This window comes from Macrobrachium nipponense, chromosome 31 (assembly GCF_015104395.2).
Source record: "Macrobrachium nipponense isolate FS-2020 chromosome 31, ASM1510439v2, whole genome shotgun sequence".
NCBI classification, from domain to species: domain Eukaryota; kingdom Metazoa; phylum Arthropoda; class Malacostraca; order Decapoda; family Palaemonidae; genus Macrobrachium; species Macrobrachium nipponense.
In genome coordinates this window covers 12,309,322-12,328,558 of record NC_061093.1, presented here as the reverse complement: position 1 = coordinate 12,328,558, position 19,237 = coordinate 12,309,322, and the positions used below count along the sequence as shown (strand labels likewise).

The following is a 19,237-nucleotide window of genomic DNA, read 5'->3' as shown; positions in this document are numbered from 1 at the left end:
TCTAACCAGAAACTTATTTTTATTAATTATACTGTGCTAAACTATAAAGGATTTTTATCATAGTATGCGTTTTTAAAAGCGTTCGTTAACTCGGAGCGTCGGAAGACGCTCTCTCTCTCTCTCTCTCTCTCTCATCTCTCTCTCTCTCTCTCTCTCTCTCTCTCTCTCTCTCTCTCTCTCTCTGATCAAATTACTGGATAATGTCTCTCTTTGGATACTTGGAATTTGCGTTGTAATCTAACCAGAAACTTCGTTTTGTGTTATTATTTACTGGAAACAAGCAATGATTTTTTCATTATTTGCGCTTTTGGACTGTTATATGTAAACTAGTAGTTATTCATTCGCTCGGAAGGCTAGTTCCGCATATGAGGCGTCACTAAAAAACATAGAAAAAGACAACATAAAAAGTGTCGAAAATCATCATAATCTCAAAATTTTTGTTGTAATCAAACCAGAAACTTATTTTTATTAATATACTGTGCTAAACTATAAAGGATTTTTATCATAGTATGCGTTTTTTAAAGCGTCGTTAACTCGGAGCGTCGGAAGCGTCAGCGTCGTAACCTCGGAACAAGCGTCGTAACCCAGGACGGATTTTTTCCATTGAATATTTAAGAAAAAGCGTCGTAACCTCGGAACGTCGTAAGCCGGAACCATCGTAACCCGGGGACCGCCTGTATTATATATATATATATCTATAGAGTATATTATATTATTATATATATATATATATATATTATTATATAATATATTATATATATATAGATTTATAGATATATATATAATATATTATTATATATAATATATATAGATATATATATAATTATTATAATATATTATATATATATATATATATATATCATATACTATATATATATATATATATATATATATATGTATATATATATATATTATATATATTACATTTTTTGATTCTGGTACAAATACATAAATAAAAGGAATGCAGGTGACACATTTCTTTTTGCATACAATGAAATATCATATAATATCATGCACAGATACGGATAGTATATAAAAACTTGTAATAGATATAAAAATAAATATAAAATAAATGCAGAATACTCACTCGTAATCCTGACTCTTCGTTCTATTCTCGTTTTCTCCCTCCTCCATTGAAGAGTCTTGCATTTTTTTCCTCTCGACATGACGAGGTACAGGTGGAGGAGGGAGACGTGCGCCCTTACTGCCGAAGCGACGGGCGGTCCCGTGTGCCCTCCGCTGTCTGTCGCTGAGATGCACTCCAATAAAAGACCGCAGTGTGGTATTTGCGGTCACACTCCCTGAACCTGCATAGAGCTATTTTGCAGGTGCGACAGAAGAACCGGGTGTCTCCTTCTGCCATTCACGTGGCACACCCGGCACCGTTTCTGCCTGCGCCCTTGTAGGAGCTCCAGTGCATGATCCCCTGGCTGCAGCCGACACACAGGGTCCACTACCCGACGAGAACCGGTGCGGGCGGGGCCGGCAGCAGGGGCGTCGGCAGCAGCGGCAGGAGCAGGTTGACCGAAGTTGGTCCTCCTAAGGTCTGCCCTTTCCTCTAGAGGCAGATCTGCAGCTCGGGGCAGGGGGCCAGACATGGAAGGCCACCCATCAGGATTAAAGTGGATGAGGGCATCCCCCGCTGCCTCGAGGAACTGTAAGTGGATCATCCTCCGGAGACCGGCACCGTAGTACCCACAGTAGAGTATGTAGGCATTTTGGAAGGCCAACTGAAGAATGCACTTGAGGAGCTTCTGGGTCCACCTCCTGGTTCTCCTGGCGAAGGGATAATATTGGATGAGTTGATCAAAGAGATCAACTCCTCCCATGTGCCTATTGTAGTGCCCAATGACGGTAGGGCGCTCTGCACGAAGCAGCTCATACACAACTCGGCCCTGTCAACGTGTCTTCTTCCACTGTACGACCTCTTCATGGACGGGTTCATGGCTCCTCGTAATCATGGGGACGAGTCGGACACCCTTCCAACAGATGACGAAGACAGCTCCCTTCCGCCGCCACTGTGTCTCTCCTCTTGCCAGATGTTGCGGATGGCTAGCGAACCTCTTGAAGACATTCAGGGCCCCACACACCAACCGAAGGGTACCACTGACGTGAACACCTTCTTCATACAGTTCCTGGGCCAGGGATACCGAGTTATAATAATTATCCATAAACAGGTGATATCCCTGGTTACGGAAACGATCCACAAGCCTGAACACAGTTTCACGCATCGTGGAGAAGACCCTGGAATACACTAAGAAGTCCACGACGTCGTATCCAGTGTTGGACTCGGTAATAAAAAAAAAATTTCACTCCATGTTTCTTCGGCTTCTTTGGGTTATACACTTTAATACTTAGACGTCCTTTGTAAGGCATCATCCCCTCATCCAAAGAAAGGTTCTTTGCAGGAACCACAAGATTTTTGCAACGTTCACGAATGTATTCCAACACTGGGCGCACTAAGATGAGGTGATTGGAGTTATTCCGGGGTATGGCCCTTCGGTTGAAGGCGTTGAAATATCTGTCCAACGCCAGGAAAGTATCACGGGGCATAACGCCGGGCACATTGGGCGTACCTAAAAAAAAATACGCCTCTGTAGGTACATGAAAAAGACGCATTTCACATGTACCAGTATTATTACGTTATTATTATGTTCAAACATTATTTCACATGTTGCGCGCCATTAGAGTATCCCATGTTAAGTCCAGTAATATGATATGGCAACATTTAAGTATTGGCAACATTGTAATTATTGCTCTCGTGAGGCAGTCTCGTCTCGTCTGTCTGTTTGTTTAGCTGGCTGCTCTTTGTCCCCTGGATCTTGTATATATTTCTACAATAGACATTTAGAACCTACATTTAAGTTGTGTCCTTGCCCCTCCACTTAAGGTTAAGGAGTTTACCAACACATACATGGCGCAGTGAACTTTGGAAGTGTCGTATTGTTTGAAGTTTATCAAGACTTGGACATCGGGAACCGGACGGTCATCGCCATATTGGATGAACGTTCAATTCAAAAGTGCTTTCGTGTCCCTACTGATTTATTCTATGTCGTGTGCAGTGTAGTGCCTCAAGTACTCAGTGAAGTGTTGTGCAGTGCATTGTGCTTTTATAGTGCCTTTTTTGTGTGCTCAGTGATTTGTTATGTCATTTTATTGAGTACCCATTTATTCTGTTGTGGCTTTGCCGGAGCACCGACTGTCACACCCGCACTCATGCCATGTCACGGGATGACTGAGTCGACTTGGCAACGTCGCCTTGGATGTGAGCTGCCGTAGGCAGACACTATCGCTCATTAGTCCCCTCGTTGGCTGACGTATTTCTCGCACATACGCACACACTCACGCTTTAACGAATTTTATTTATTATTCTTGTATCAGACGTTTTGGAATAATTTTAATAATTTTGTTGAAACTTTATTCTTGCGCACTGCACATGGACAATAATGACGGACTCGAAAGGTACGCCTGCAGACCAATTAGAAGAGCCCACAGAACAGTGGCAATCCAGTAATGTGGGCGCCCACACTCTGAGTGTTGGGGGAGTGTTGGAGCATCCAGTCTCTCCCTCCCCACCACTCTTAAGCCAACCCCCCCCCCCCCCCCCCGCTACCAGCCCCCATCTACCTCTTCAAGCTACTGGGACAGATTTCCTCGTTTTGATTAAGTTTTTAGAGGAATCTCGCTTGTATGAGGATGAGAGAAGAAGAAGGGAAGATGAAACAAGAAGACAAGACAGACAACGTGAAGAAGAAAGAAGAAGGGAAGAAGAAGCAATTCGCCTTAGAGAAGATGATCTTGAAGAGAAGAGGAGAATGCAAGGTTTACTGCCTCATTCAAACTCTTGCACCAATCATCCATTCTCATTCAGGTACCCTTACACCTGGCACAGAGGTGGTTTCGAACTCCAGTCAACCCTCTCTTCCACCACCACAGAAAGCAACCGCGCAAACGCCACCCCCACTGAAGGCAGATGCAACATTCCAGATGTTCAGGGAATGGAGACGTCGGTGGGATGACTATGCTGTTATGGTGGATCTTTCTAAGCTTCCACGGGAAAAGCAAATGATCCAGATGAGGATGTGTTTAACCCTGGAAACGCAGCGTGTTTTAGAACACACACTTCAAATATCTCCCTCTACAGATAAGCCTGTAGATGAAGTCCTGGACGCCTTACAGTCACATATAAAGGGTTTAAGGAATGAAGTACTTCGCCGAAGAGAGTTACTTAGCTGCAAGCAATCGGAAGGAGAATCTTTCGCTGATTTCTATGTGAAACTTCGACGCCTTGCGGAAGAAGTTGATTTATGCCCAGGTACCGCCGTCGCATGTGAAGAGACCCAGCTGAAAATGATCATCTTGATGGGCATTCGAGACGCGGACTTGGTTCAGAAGTTGATCGCCTTGGATGCCAATTCTTCTTTGCAAGATTTCATCACCACCTGTCGGTCGTATGAGGCGGCTAAAACTGCAACTTCTGCCATACGTGCCCCACCCAATCAGCTGTGTGCTGTTTCGGCCTACGAAGAAGCAAGAAGTCAAGCGGAAAGCATCCACTTTCGCCGAAACCCTCGAACCCAGCAACTTGGTGCCAGTACTGTGCTAGTCAGCATGATCAAGACAAATGCCCTGCGGCCAACAGTACTTGTAAAAGCTGCGACCGCGTTGGTCATTGGTCCAGGACCATGAAGTGTCCTGCCAGCAAGGTCCAGTGCCGTCTGTGTCACCGCATTGGACACTTCGATAAGTGTTGTAGGGAGAATAAGAAGAATCTTCGTCAGGACAGATCTTCAAGCAACAGTGTGCCTCTTCAGTCAACAACAAATCGCAAGATTCAAGGACCAGCTGTCGTCGCCTAGGATCGCCTCGCACCATTTCCAAGACGCCCAAACCTATCTGTGTCCTCTTGTCGTTTGGCGATGTTAAGTCTCGCATTAAAATGTTACCAGACACAGGTGCCGATGTCACTGTTATTGGAAAGCAGCACCTTGACACATTGGGTATCTCCAGGAGCTGTTTGCAGACGCCTCCGCAAAGTGCGACGTTCACCGCGGATGGATCTCCAATGTCACCTGCTCTGGGTATATTACAAGCTACCCTTACACTAGGCAAGCGATCCTGTCTCGCCAGGATTCAAGTGCATGAAAATGTGGAATTTCCACGTTTTATCCTATGGTCATTGTGAGGAACTGGCCATAATATCTCCTGATTTCCCTAAACCTATTTTAGAGGTCAAACACGTTAATAGAGTCAAGGAGCTACCCATCTCAGCGACCACATGACCTTCAGCAGCAAAGGAATACTTTCTTCAAGAGTTTCAAGATGTGTTGGTCTCGAAAGAAGAGTTGAAGACAGCTCCTCTCAAGCCTATGGCTGGTCCTCCCATGAGAATCCACCTTAAGGATGGTGCAGTGCCTTTTGCCATCCACACCCCAAGACAGATTCCATTCGCTTTTAAGGACCAAGTCAAAGAAGAGCTTGACTCCATGGTGGCCCAAGGGATAATCAAACCTGCTGGTGATGACCCGTCAGTTTGGTGCCACCCTCTCGTCGTCGTTCCCAAGAATGGGACAGGAGTACGAATTACTGTCGATCTGACCAAGTTGAATAGCCAGGTTTCTTTCGTCCAGCCCATCCTTCACCCCACCCTATGCCGCTATTCGCAGTGTAGGCCCGAAGGCTCGTTATTTCACCACAGCTGATGCTCTCTATGGTTACTGGCAGATGGAACTGGCAGAAGGAAGATCAGCATTTTAACCAAACCCCTTTATTACGCCATATGGTCGGTTCATACATTGCAGAGGACCGATGGGCTTCGCAGCTACTGGAGACGCCTTCTGCCTGCGAGGTGATATGGCCCTTCAAGGTGTTCAAAACTGTGTTAAGGTCATAGAACGACCTTCTCCTCCACGACGAGACTACGCTACACACCTTCATCGTATCCACGAAGTGCTCACCCGGTGCCGCAAGTTTGGGATCACACTCAACAAGGATAAATTTGTGGTCGCTGCACCCTCCGTGAATTTCTGTGGGTACAATCTCTCAGGAGACGGGCATCTCAGCTGATAAGCAGAAAGTCAGTGCCATCAAGGATTTCCCAACCCCTGCTAACCTGACAGACCTCAGATCGTTTATGGGATTGGTCAACCAGTTAGCGGAATTCACGCCTGACATCTCCATTGCAGCCCAACCTTTACGTCCCCTGATGAGTCCCAAGAGAACATTTGTTTGGACCCCGACCATGATGAAGCATTTCAACGTGTCAAGTAAGCTCTCACCAGTCCACCAGTTCTCGCCCTCTTTGACCCAGACCTACCTGTTGTTCTCCAGACGGACGCTTCACGCCTCCACGGCATTGGATATGCCCTCCTGCAGGACCATGGTAATGGACACCTGCGTCTAGTTCAGTGTGGTTCTCGGTTTCTCGCTGACGCAGAGACACGATATGCCACCATCGAGCTTGAGATGCTAGCCGCTGGGCAATGTCGAAATGTAGGTTATATTTAGCAGGCCTACAGAATTTTACTCTGATGACGGATCACCGGCCCCTCATACCTATTCTGAACAGTTATACGCTGGATGCCATCGAGAACTCTCGTCTCCAGCGCCTCAAGGAGAAAATCTCGCCTACATCTTTACAGCTGTGTGGCGTGCGGGTAAGTTGCTGTGCATCCCAGATGCATTGTCTCGCGCCCCAGTCAGCCACCCCACACAGGAGGGCGAGATCTCGGGTGCTTCTTCCGCTGCTCATCTTCGAACTGTCGTGGCTGTGAACGCCGTTACGCTTTCAGACGAGTCTCCAGCTCAGGATCCCGACAGGATACTTCAGGATCTTTGTGACGCAGCAAAAGCAGATCCTGCGTATACTCATCTACTCGATTGTATCACATCAGGATTTCCTCGCAACAGATATGACCTTCACAATTCCTTACTTCCTTATTGGAAACTACGTGAAGATCTCTACGCCGATGGTGACCTTGTCCTGTATGGAGCAAGGGTTGTAGTTCCTGCCGCTCTCGCGTTGTCGCACCTTGTCCCACTTGCATGACAGCCACAGAGGTGTGGAGCACCAAGCGCAGAGCAAGGCAGTCAGTTTTCTGGCCTGGCATTGACTCTGATATTGCCAACACAGTCAGAGCTTGTGAGGCATGTCAGACATTGCAAGCCATCTCAGCGCAGGAACCTCTAATGAATGACGACAACCCGACAAGACCCTTCGAGTCCGTCTCAGCCGACTTCTTTGTTGTTACAGGGAAGTCTTTCCTCGTCGTCGTTGATCGCCTGTCAGGATGGCCTGTTGTCGCACCCTGCCAAGGCGATACTACCGCTTCCAATACTATCAGGATCTTCTGCCGCTATTTCCGTGAAGTTGGTGTCCCCCTTCGCCTAAGGACAGATGGAGGCCCCCAATTCACCAGCGCAGAGTTCAAGGATTTTATGAAGCGATGGGGAGTTCGACACATGGTAACCTCACCCCACTACCCACAATCAAATGGTCACGCTGAAGCCGCTGTGAAGTCAATCAAGCACCTCATCCTCAAAACAGCCCCATCTGGCAACATTGATTGTGAAGCATTTGACCGAGGCTTATTGGAGCTCAGAAATACTCCTAACTTTACTGGACGCTCTCCTGCCCAGATCCTGTATGGCTGTCCTCTCAGGTCATGTATCCCTGCCCACCCTCAAGCATTCTCCAAGGAGTGGCAGGTCAAGACCGAAGATTTTGACCGCCGTGCTGCCGCTCGTTACAAGCAGGTAAAGACCAAGTACGACAAGCATGCCCACCCCTTACCCACGTTGAGTGTCGGACAGCAAGTTCGGATTCAAGACCCGACCTCTCATCGTTGGGACAAAGTTGGCACTGTCATGGGTCATGGAAGGTCAAGCGACTATCAAATTCGTCTCCCTAGTGGTTGTGTGTGGTGGCGTAATCGTCGTTTTCTTCGCCTGGTGCCACCCACTAATAGTGACCCCTTTCTCCCTGTCCCTGTGGCCCCTAGCCAGGACCTAGAAAGAGAGTCCTTAGTCAGTATTCCTCCAGTAAACCCACGTCGTTCCCAAAGACTCATGGAAAAGGAGTCCGCTCGAGAATGCACTACGAGCGTGAGGGGGAGGGAGGTGTAGGTACATGAAAAAGACGCATTTCACATGTACCAGTATTATTACGTTATTATTATGTTCAAACATTATTTCACATGTTGCGCGCCATTAGAGTATCCCATGTTAAGTCCAGTAATATGATATGGCAACATTTAAGTATTGGCAACATTGTAATTATTGCTCTCGTGAGGCAGTCTCGTCTCGTCTGTCTGTTTGTTTAGCTGGCTGCTCTTTGTCCCCTGGATCTTGTATATATTTCTACAATAGACATTTAGAATCTACATTTAAGTTGTGTCCTTGCCCCTCCACTTAAGGTTAAGGAGTTTACCAACACATACAGCCTCCAATATTGCCTGACGTCGGCAGCAGGCATCAATCCCAAAAAAATGTGGAGCCCCACAAAATGCGCCATGTCAATGAGGTTGCAGCCCCGCCAGTGATACGATAATGTCGTGCGCAGTTCATCACGGCAGTACCGAGTGTAGTCCACCGTCTCTGTTACCAGGTACTCCAGCAATTCTCGTGTAAGGAACAGCTGGATGAACCCCAGAGCAGTGAGAGGAACAGGTACGGTGAGCCCAGGTGTGCGCACGAGCGCGAGCACGATTTCGCACACGAAACTCCCCCCACTGGCCCATCTCCCTCACTTATGCCTTCGCTTTCTGTATCGTCATCCGCGATAAGACTAGACCCCATATCCTCATCCTCCCCCTCCTCAGATTCCCCCTCATATGCACTAAAACCACTAAATTCGAGCTCACTTTCGGGATGTGAGCCTCGAACGGACATTGGGGGCAAATATTCATCGTCACTGACATCAGGAGTGATGTCCTCATCACTGGATGACCAACCGCCATCAAAATGAGGACTTGCGACATACGTGTTTATATATATATATATATATATATATATATATTATATATATATATATATATTATATATATATATATATATATATATATATATATATATATAATATAATATTATTTTGTTTCATCAGTTTAATTTTTGATCAAGAGTACCTATTACATAGTAGTAATATTCTTATAAAAAGTCTATTTTTTTTGTTCTTGTATTTCCATGCTTATGTTTTACAATTTCTATATACACAGGAATTAGTGTGTTTTGCATAGCTCACTTTATGTTTTTCAATATCTGTAATTCCTATTCTGTAATTACAGTAGTGCCTCAGGATACGAAATTAATCCGTTCCGAAGCGGCCTTCGTAACCTGATTTTTTCGCATCTTGAACCACATTTTACATGTAAATTGCCTAATTCGTTCCAAGCCCTACAAAAACACCCCAGTAAATTTTATATTAAAGCTAAATTGACCAATAAACAATGAAATACAACAATTTGGACCATTCAACACCGCTGGTCTCAGAATATGCCTTAATACTCTTCTCATATAGCTTCAGAATGCCTCTGAAATTGGTCACATTTCAAAATTTTCTTGGGGGAGCTTACAGCAGCCCCCCAAACCCCTCCAGCTGTACAGTGGTCCCCCCGTATTCACAGGGGATGCGTACCAGACCCCCCCGTGAATAGTTAGAACCCACGAATGTTTGGAACCCCTATAAAAATGCTAAAAACAGCCTATTTTCTTAGTTTAAACTCAAGAAAAACCACTAACAATTTTCATACTTGGTTTTTTTTTAATAGTTTTATCACAAAAAGTGCATTTTATGATGAAATTGATAAAAAAACCAGGAATTTGTGGATGTTTCTCATAGAAAAATACCGCGAATGCGCGAATTTTCCGCAAATAATGCGGGGAAACGTTCCCGAGAAAAATCTGCGAATGTGTGAGTCTGCGAATCCGGAGAATGCGAATACCGGGGGCCCACTGTATAGGCTTGCTCTACTCACCTAATGCTTGGAGAAATAATCTTATTATTCTTCCAAGGCCTAGTGCGCCCCCCCTATATTGAGCTGGCCCCCCTAGGTGCCCACCCACTGACAGACTACTAGCTACGCCACGGGTTGGGTACTCCTCAATTTGTGATTGATATCCTTTCTTATCCTTTTAAAGTATTCATTATCACATTGTGCTTTATTTATTTCCTTCTAATATTACAATAAGGGCAGTTCTCTGCTGTTAGGTGTACAGCCATGCTCGGAAGTAATGTGACATCTGAGCATGGCTGTACCAGGGATGATAGTGTGTCTCCCAAGCTGGAGCATTCCCTGAGGGTTCTGAAACATAAAGTTTGTATACCAAATCAAAGTCGATAATTACAAACCTCTGTTAGTTACAGTACTTTGACTATATGTCAGATTGTTTTTTCTTGGAACAAGACTCCTGCATATCTTTGAAAGATGTGAATTCTAGTGTTTAAGATTAGTTCCACTGAGATTTCTCTCACATTCAGCCAAGCATGGGTTTGTGGAAATTTTATTTTTCTCCTAAATTGAGATTCAGGTTCATTGTAAGGAATGGATTTGTTGTAAAACAAATTTAATTTTTTGAGGCAGTTCCTTCCTCACAGCTCATGGATCTGACACAAGTGATTACTTGTAGCTGTATGACGGTTTATTTTTCTCTTGGACAAGTTGATGACCTTGAAATGAGCGAATTATTATACTGCAATAGGGTTTTATCAAATTACTTTTTCAAAATGTGAATGCTATTTTTCAAAGGTAATAGCATGTTATTGTGATATTTGCTTAGGTGAATATATAATTATTTATATTTTTTACAGCCAGTGAAATTGTACTTCATGATAAAAATTATCCCTCACAGGAAAAAGTAAAACTCCTGATGGATGAGGTTCGACATGGTAACAAGGACTATAATGCAATGTATCAAAACAAAAAGGAATTTCGAAATCCAGGTATTTATGAGAAGCTTATAGAACTACTACAGCTAGACGAAATGGGAAGTAATTATCCACTGGTAAGGTTTTGAACAATATAGGTAAGATATTACTGTAGTTTATTTGCGATGTACAAAATTGCTTAGTTTGTTTAGAGCTAAATTAGGTGGTCTGCTTTTCGGTGAAATGGAAGGTAATATCATGACATACGCTATGGCCATCTTGTGTCTGTTCATTAGTTCCAACAAAATGTAAATGATTTGCTAGTTTAATTAGAGCCAAATTAGATCTTCAATCAGTTGGGTTTTCCAGATCATAATAAGGAATATTTCTTATGCATTTTCACTTGTTATTTAATGTTCATGAAGATGAGTTCACACTTTTCATATTCAAATTGTAGTGGGATGTTTTAAAAACAAATTTTAGTTGATTACAAAATTTGAAAATAAGGTACTCATGAAGTGGCTTAGTGTGTCTTCATCATCATTGTGGTAATAATAACACTTGAGGGATTCTACTAAAATTCAGAATTAGCCTTGCTGCAATTTTGCTTGGTTTTATACTGAAAACAGACTGCAGATTATTGGATTAGTGATGCACTGCCTTTACGTATTTAGTTAAGGGTTAATTTTGCTGTAACTGTTAATTTAAGTTCTGGATATTTTTCCTGTTTAGTACTTTATAAAAATAATATACAATATGGGAGCTGTTGCTATATGCCTATATTTATGCTGGTTTATATTATTTCATGCTCTTATTAGTTTAGTTTCATCTCATGTAGAAATATAACCAGTACTGAAAGTAGGGTTTAGAATGCGTTTCCAAATTCCAGGTATACTTTGGTCTGAATGAAAAAAATGAATCTGTATTTTTTAGGATATGTTTGATCCACATTGCTGGGGAAAGGAATCTTATTATGATGAGTTGGCAAGAGTTCAGAAGGAGGAAATGGACAAACGAGAAAAGGAACGCAAGGAAAAATCAAAGGTAACAAAGGTAAGTATTGCAATACACTCCCTGAACATCTGAATTAGCTCTGGTCACTAACCAACCTGAACTACATCCCCACAAATTTTTCCAAAAAGTGGGTATTTAACTGTCAGCGCTACCAATGCTGCAGGTAAAGAAGTCCACTGAGTTAACTGTTACTGTTGGCAGTGCTGCAGCAAATACCGGCCGCCAGAAGCCTGCCTCCTCAATTGCTATTAGTTCATCTTGCTGCAAGGACATAACCCACATCAGGTGAACCTTTTGGTCTTAGCCCAATCCCCACTAAACATTTTTGGTCTATGAATACTGGATTATGACGCTTCTGGTTTTTCTTCAGTTTGATCTAAGTTTGGAACTTCTCCTGGTGTCAACCTGGTTTGATATTGGACTCAAGATGGATAAGCATAAAGATGGGTTCCCCAGTCCTTAGCATACCTGTAGAGGCACCTTTGAGTAATGTGGTTCCGGTTGGTATGTTCTCCACCTGTCCAACTTCGCTTGTGAGTGCTCCGGAGGTTACTCCGATGAGGGTTTGTCTGTTCCTCTGTCTAAGGTGTGCAGTCTTGGTTTGGACTTGGTTCCAGGTTATTCAGGAGCAATTCCTCTCCCTCCATTTGTCAATGTGATTTCTGCTCCAGATATCTGTCCAGGTGGGTTTGTGGTTTAGCCTAAGTTAGGCAGACCAGGTGCTGTGGCTTCTCCGCTTTTAGATACTGGTATTGTTCGCCCAGGGTACGGTAGGCTCAGATGTTACGTATTTGTCGCCAGACGGTGGTGTGGCTGGCGCAGCTGTTGTGTCATTGTCTCTTGGTGATGCAGGTCTTGCGCAACCGAGCGCGGTTGCCACAGGTGTGATGGGCCAGGTATGTTGCATGTGGAGTTAGTGCATCAAGGGGTAGCAGATGCGGCTTGCTCAGTGGTTTCACTATTATCTGTTGGTGGTGCGGGTCTTGTGCAACCGAGTGCAGTTGGCTTAGGTGTAATGGGACCAGGTGTGTTAGGTGTTGAGTTACCGCATCCAGGGGTAGTGAGTGCAGCTAGCTCAGTTGTTGCGTCACCGTCTTTTGGTGGTGCAGGTCTTGCGCAAACAAATACGGTTGGCTCAGGTATGTTGGGACCAGGTATGTTAGGTTTTGGGTTAGCGCATTCAGGGGTAGCAGCTTCCAGATCATCGAGTGTGGCTTTTACAGGGGGTCATCCTGTCTCCTTTCCTGTTAAAATTTGGTCAGACCAGCCTGGAGAGAATGTTCCTTGGAAGAGGAAGAGCCAGTTCCAGATGTAAGTTTTTTCCAGCTAATGAGAGCTAATATAAGCAGATGGTTGATTTCATCCATTCCCTTTATCCACAGTCCAAGCTGTTCAACTGAATTAGGCAATGTTTGAGATGCTGTACTCAACCAAGCCAGCAGTTTCTTACACATTAGTAAGCTGGTCTGGTTTTGCCGGGTCGAGCAGGCTTTGAGAGAGGCGGACACTAGGTTAGGCTCTCTTATCGGGTCGGGTAGGCAGGATTCAACCTTGCTTCCTAATCGGCAGGGGTTTTACAGGGAAGCGGGTTACCCTTCTTCAGGTGTCAGGGTTCCTCTCAGTGAATCAGTTGAGGCTCTTCTTTCGCGGGTTCCTTTGTGAAAACAGGTTGTAGCGGTCCACATCGTGTGGGGCATGTATTTTAGAGGACACTTTCTGCAGCCAGTCAGAGGCTTTGTCCCACACTATGTGGATGTTGTCGGGTTTGATGGGGTTTCTGAAGTAGGACGGGTATTCTCCTTCAGATCCGGTGCTGTTTGACAACCTTATCACTTCGTTCTCAATGGGGTTGGCATACCAGGCTAATATTCCAGCTGGATGCACCACATTCTTTGGTAAGAAGAGGAGGGACTTCTTTCTGAACCATCTGCCTCCACACTATCCTGATATTCACAGGAGGGTTCTGTTGAGGGCGCCCTTTGCGCTCTGCAACAGTTTGTTCAGGGAGGAAGATGTTTCAGCGATGGTTAATTTTGTGTCGTCGTCTTCGGCAGTAGAGTTGCAGCAAGCTATGATCTGTGTTGCGGCTCAGGGATCAAGATCCCCTAAAGGTTCCAGGATGTCATTTCCAGGTAATCACTCCAGTTCTAAGTCCCCTGTAAGATCACCGAAGGAGGTTCGCTTTCCAAGGGTTTGGCTTCTGTTCCTTCTTCGAAAACTGCTTCGTCCAAGAAGGGTTTTAGGAGATGAGACTTTTCCCTTGCCAGTACCAGTAGGAGGTTGTCTTGTTCCTTTTTCGAACATCTGGGAAGGAGTAGGTTCACCTTCCCAGCTATTCCCCATCTTCCATCAAAGGGATAGCATTAGCGGAGGATATTCAATTCTTGTTGGAAAAGGGAGCAATAGAGACTGCTCCTCCTTCCCTGGGATTTTACCGCCAGATCTTCGTTACCGCGAAGCGGGAGGGTCTTGGAGACCCATTATAGATCTTTCAGGTCTCAACCAACTGGTAGTATTGTGGCAGATCACACAAGCAAGCAAAGAAAGCAAGCAAACTCCCCACAGTTACGTTAATCATACCGGCTGACAATATTTCCCACAGCCACTCTTTCCCCTTTACGTTCAACAAAAACTACAGACAACTTCACACTCACCATCAATGACTGACTTCAGGGCTATATGCTGTGTGTCCGCTGGATATAGGCTAGCCAAGACCCAACCACTGCCGAGACTCACAACACAAAACAAACACCAAAACCACCAACACCCCAAACACCACGCAGACAAACACCACAGCTCGAAAACAACCACCAAATCATACGCCAACTCCAACCCAGCACAACAAATTACCAACACTGCCCCCAACTGCCATCTCTCAGACACCAAATCGCACAACCAGCCTCTTAAACTTCAACAATCACCAGACAGGCATACACACAACAACCACAGAATATCAATACCAACCAAGAAAACACCAAATAACACTGGCTACTTCTGAATCTGACTGATACATTTCAGTTTTGTTACTATTTAATGTCAGTGTTTGACAGTGGTTGATAATTAAATTTTGATATGTACCACTGCACACAAGTTAAATATTGATAGAAACACTGAAAATAAAATTACTATATAATTTGGTTTTCTCTTTGTGCATATATTTAATGCTTGCATTTGCCAATGGAATTTCACCCGCGACTTCTTTGTAAGCTACAGCTGTTGGAAACAATGTAGCAATCTTCATAGTTACAGTCTCTCTCTCTCTCTCTCTCTCTCTCTCTCTCTCTCTCTCTCTCTCTCTCTCTCTCTCTCTCTCTCTCTCTCTCTCTCTCTCTCTCTCTCTCTCTCTCTCTCTCTTGCAACCCTTGGAGACGTCAAGTTTAGTCACCATTATAAGTTTCATATGGAAACCTAGCAGTCGGTGCTGCAGTCAGTTCGAAGAGACAATTGGATGGTTTCAGTGGACCTCAAGGATGCATACCTTCAGGTTCCGATTCATTAGAGATCTCTGAGGTTCCTTCGTTTCTCGGGTCCATCCGGAACATTCCAGTTCAAGGTCCTCTGCTAAAGTCTGACCACAGCACCTCAGGTATTTGGTTGTGGCAGATTCACAAGCAAGCAAATCTCCCCACAGTTACTTTAGTCGTACCGACTATCAATGTTCCCCCAGCCACACTCCCCTTTACGATACTATTTACCGACAGGACAATTGGTTCACCAACAGACAAACAAAACTCCCACATTCATTTACTAACTAGACATAACTGTCTTCAAGGCGAGAATCTGTGCTGCCTGCTGGGTATGGCTGCCGAGACGCAACAACCACTGGAAATCACAACACAAAACAACCCGACAAGTAATACCACTCCAGAACACAACAAATCACTGCACAGATGAATACCAACAACATCAAAACAACAACACTACAAGCCCATACACAACTATTAACAAACAACACCAAGAAACCACAACAACTCACATGCAACACCACAGGAATTCACAAGCTCAACAACCTTCCAACACAAGCACAATAAACTTCAGCAATACAGGCACAACAAACCGTTAACATACGATATCGCCAGCAAATCAGACAACTTCAGAAAACACACAGTACAACTGACCATCCAATGCCAAGACTACTATCTAAGAAAACCGACTGCCCATCACAGATTCTAATCATAGACTGACTGATTGACTTGCTGACCCGGAAACCGCGCAAGCAGACAACCTAGACGATCACCCAACAAGCATACCACTCATTAATTATCTCTCTCTCTCGACAGTTTGCTCACTCACACTCTTCAGAAAAACACATACACACTTACTACCATACAGCAACACCAAACATGAACGCGACTCATCAAACACACGAAAATATTCACTCAGTTATTCCTGACAACTACAAACAACCCAACGACACTCTCTCTCTCTCTCTCTCTCTCTCTCTCTCTCTCTCTCTCTCTCTCTCTCTCTCTCTCTCTCTCTCTCTCTCACACAACCGTTGAAGACGTTGTCAGCTGTAATTACCACATCACTCCTCCATATTGTATGAGGAGGTGCCTCGACAATTAGTTAGTCCAAGGATCCTCTGAAGACAAAGTAATTCAGGCGAGGGATTTCTTACTGGACTTATGTCAAACCTTAGGATTTGGGTCAATTTAGACAAAAGCTCTCTGATTCCATCTCAGGTGAAGACCTATTTGGGAATGGAAATTCAGACTCGGCATTTGAAGGTTTTCCCGACACAGGAACGAGTTCTTGTGGTCCTGCGACAACTGGAATTATTCTTGTTGGACAGAACTCAACCAGTGAGCGTGTGGAAGAGCTTGTTGAGAAGAATGTCCTCCCTCTCGCTTCTAGTTCCAGGGTCTCGTCTCTGGATGCATTCTCTAGAGGTGTGTCTCGGAAATCGCTGGGACTTTCTGGAAGAGAACGCAGTTATAGTCTGGGACGGTTCTTTACCTGAAGGATCTTTGGTGGTGGTCAGAAGAAAATCATCTGACCGGCAGCATAAGAGTGGACTGCCCTCTCCCAGACGTTCATCTGCATACAGATGCATCAGATCAGGGTTGGGGTGCAACCCTGGAGGAATCACAGACCAGCGGTCTTTGGAAGGATCTGGATCGAGAGGAGTCTATAAATTTTGAGTTGAGAACAGTGGAAGAGGCTCTAAGTTGTTTTTCAGAACGAGTAAGAGAAAATGTGGTAGCTCTCTTTTCTGACGTCACAGCAGTGTCGTACTTAAAGAAGGAAGGAGGGAGGAACAAGATCGGCAGTGTTAAACAACTTAGCTCAGAGAGTTCTTCGTTAGTGTGAGGACTACTGGGTTTTCCTTATCCCTCAATTCGTGTCAGAGAAACTAAATGACCTGGCAGACACAGTGGGTCTTTCGCAAGAAGTTCTTGGGGGCGAATGGACTCTGGTACAGAAAGCTGTGCAACATCTGTTAAGGAGGTGGCCAGCGACTGTGGATCTCTTTGCCATGAGACTGAATTTCCGCCATCCGGTATACTTTTCCCCAGTAGTGGACCGCATGTCGTGCAGGATGGATGCAATGCTGCACTCCTGGGACAATCTTCAGGTGTATGCTTTCCCTCCTTTTGGTTTGATACATCAAGTACTGGTCAAACTCAGGAGTAGTACCAACATGCAGATGACCCTGATAGCTTCTTTCTTGCCCCAAAGACCTTGGTTTCCAGTACTACTTCCATCGGAATCTCCGCATGCTGAGGCTAGCTGCTTGGAGACTGTCCAGTGAGCAGTGCGTAATTCAGGACTCTCTAAGGCAGTGGCCTAACAACTGTCTTTTTGTCTGAGGAGATCTATGAGGAAACTATCGGGCTAGGTGGGCTATGTACTCCATAGCTGGTGCCAAAAGGAGTGGCATAGCATTTCTTGTCCGACTATTGGTAAAGTGGCAGATTTCTTCTTATTCTTGAGAAAGGGAAAGAATTTATTGTATTCAACGATTGCTGGTTACAGGTCGATGTTCAGTAGCACTTATCAATTTCACCTGCCGGAACTTGCGACCAGTAGGATTTTACACAATCTTTCAAGATCATTTAGAATAGAACGTCCGGTTATTCCACTTCAGGCTCCCTCGTGGGATTTAGCGGCTATGTTAAAACTGTTGGGCTTTTCAACTTTTGAACCTTTAGAGAGAGTTAACCAAGATGTTTTTAAGTTTCTCTCGTGACGGCAAGGATTGGGGAGATTCAAGCAGTAGCAAGAACGGGATTCTTTTCGGGACGATGTTTTTCTCTCATATTTGCCAGAATTGAATCCCCTTCCAAGAACATTAAAAGTTTCAACATTAGAGGATTTTGTAGGCACCAACAAGTTGGAAATGCATGTGTCCAGTTCGAGCCCTCAGAGCTTATTTGTCCCACACAGGGAAACTTTTACCTCATACAAGAATATGATTAGTTTTTTGTTGCGAGTTATCTCTCGGGGCATTGGATGGTTCTTCATCCTTTTCAGAGCCTTCTAGTTGTTCTTCACATCCAAGAGTGCACAGTATCAGGGGATGGCTACTTCTGCTTTCTTAAGGAATTTTTCGGTGTTGGTAATCTTAGAGGCGGCTACTTGGAAGTTGGTGTCGGTTTTTACGTCTTTTTATCTGAGGGATATCCAGTTTTCTTTAAAGAAGGGTTCCTTGTTAGGTCCCTTTGTTGCAGTCAACACAATTTTATAATTATCATCATTAAATTAGGGTGTAGGGGTTCAGGCAGTTAGTGATAACTTAAGGTTCCTTACAGTTTCTGTAGCTTAGAATTCATTTTAAGTGTTCTCTTATGTCCTGGAAGCTAGGCGGGTCCCGATCTTCAGATGGAAAAGTCTTCATATCTTGGGTAGTCTTCTACTTCAGTGAACAGCTGAAAACTCAAAGGATCTGCTCACTCAACTTCTCCAAACATGAGAGGCTAGATTTCCACATTTGAGGCTTCAGTTTCCCCTCCATACATGAGAGAAGTAGCAATTATCACTGAGACGAGACCTTAGATACGAGACTGACGTTGAGGTACTCTCTCCACAAACATCCTCACCTACCAAGTTCGACAACTAGGTGAGGTTACATACTTTTGTGAATGGTGGGTTGATATTGAGTTACCTGGTTTTGTTCCGTTGCCATGTCGGGACTGAATTAGATTGATCCCACCTCCAATTAAGTGTTGTTAACCCTTAAACGCCGAGCCGGTATTTCCGAAAGTGTCTCCCGTATGCCGGCGGCGTTCGCGAGTGAGCGCCGAAGTGGAAAATTTTTTTTTCAAAAAATCACAGCACGCTTAATTTTCAAGATTAAGAGTTCATTTTTGGGTCCTTTTTTTGTTATTGCCTGAAGTTTAATATGCAACCATCAGAAAT

General features: G+C 44.4%; 1 protein-coding gene across 3 annotated transcripts in view; it reads left to right on the top strand.

Annotated features, from left to right (window-relative positions):
- The window catches only part of LOC135206637 (SAP30-binding protein-like), a 142,614-nt gene that overhangs the window by 90,980 nt on the left and 32,397 nt on the right, over positions 1–19,237 (top strand). For 2 of the 3 annotated variants that reach the window (XM_064237987.1, XM_064237988.1), the window contains exons 5-6: positions 10,846–10,998; positions 11,795–11,905. In XM_064237987.1, the coding sequence (XP_064094057.1) occupies positions 10,846–10,998; positions 11,795–11,905 (264 nt within the window). Of the gene's footprint in view, positions 1–10,845; positions 10,999–11,794; positions 11,915–19,237 lie in introns of all 3 variants that reach the window. The other variant, XM_064237986.1, reaches the window with a different exon arrangement.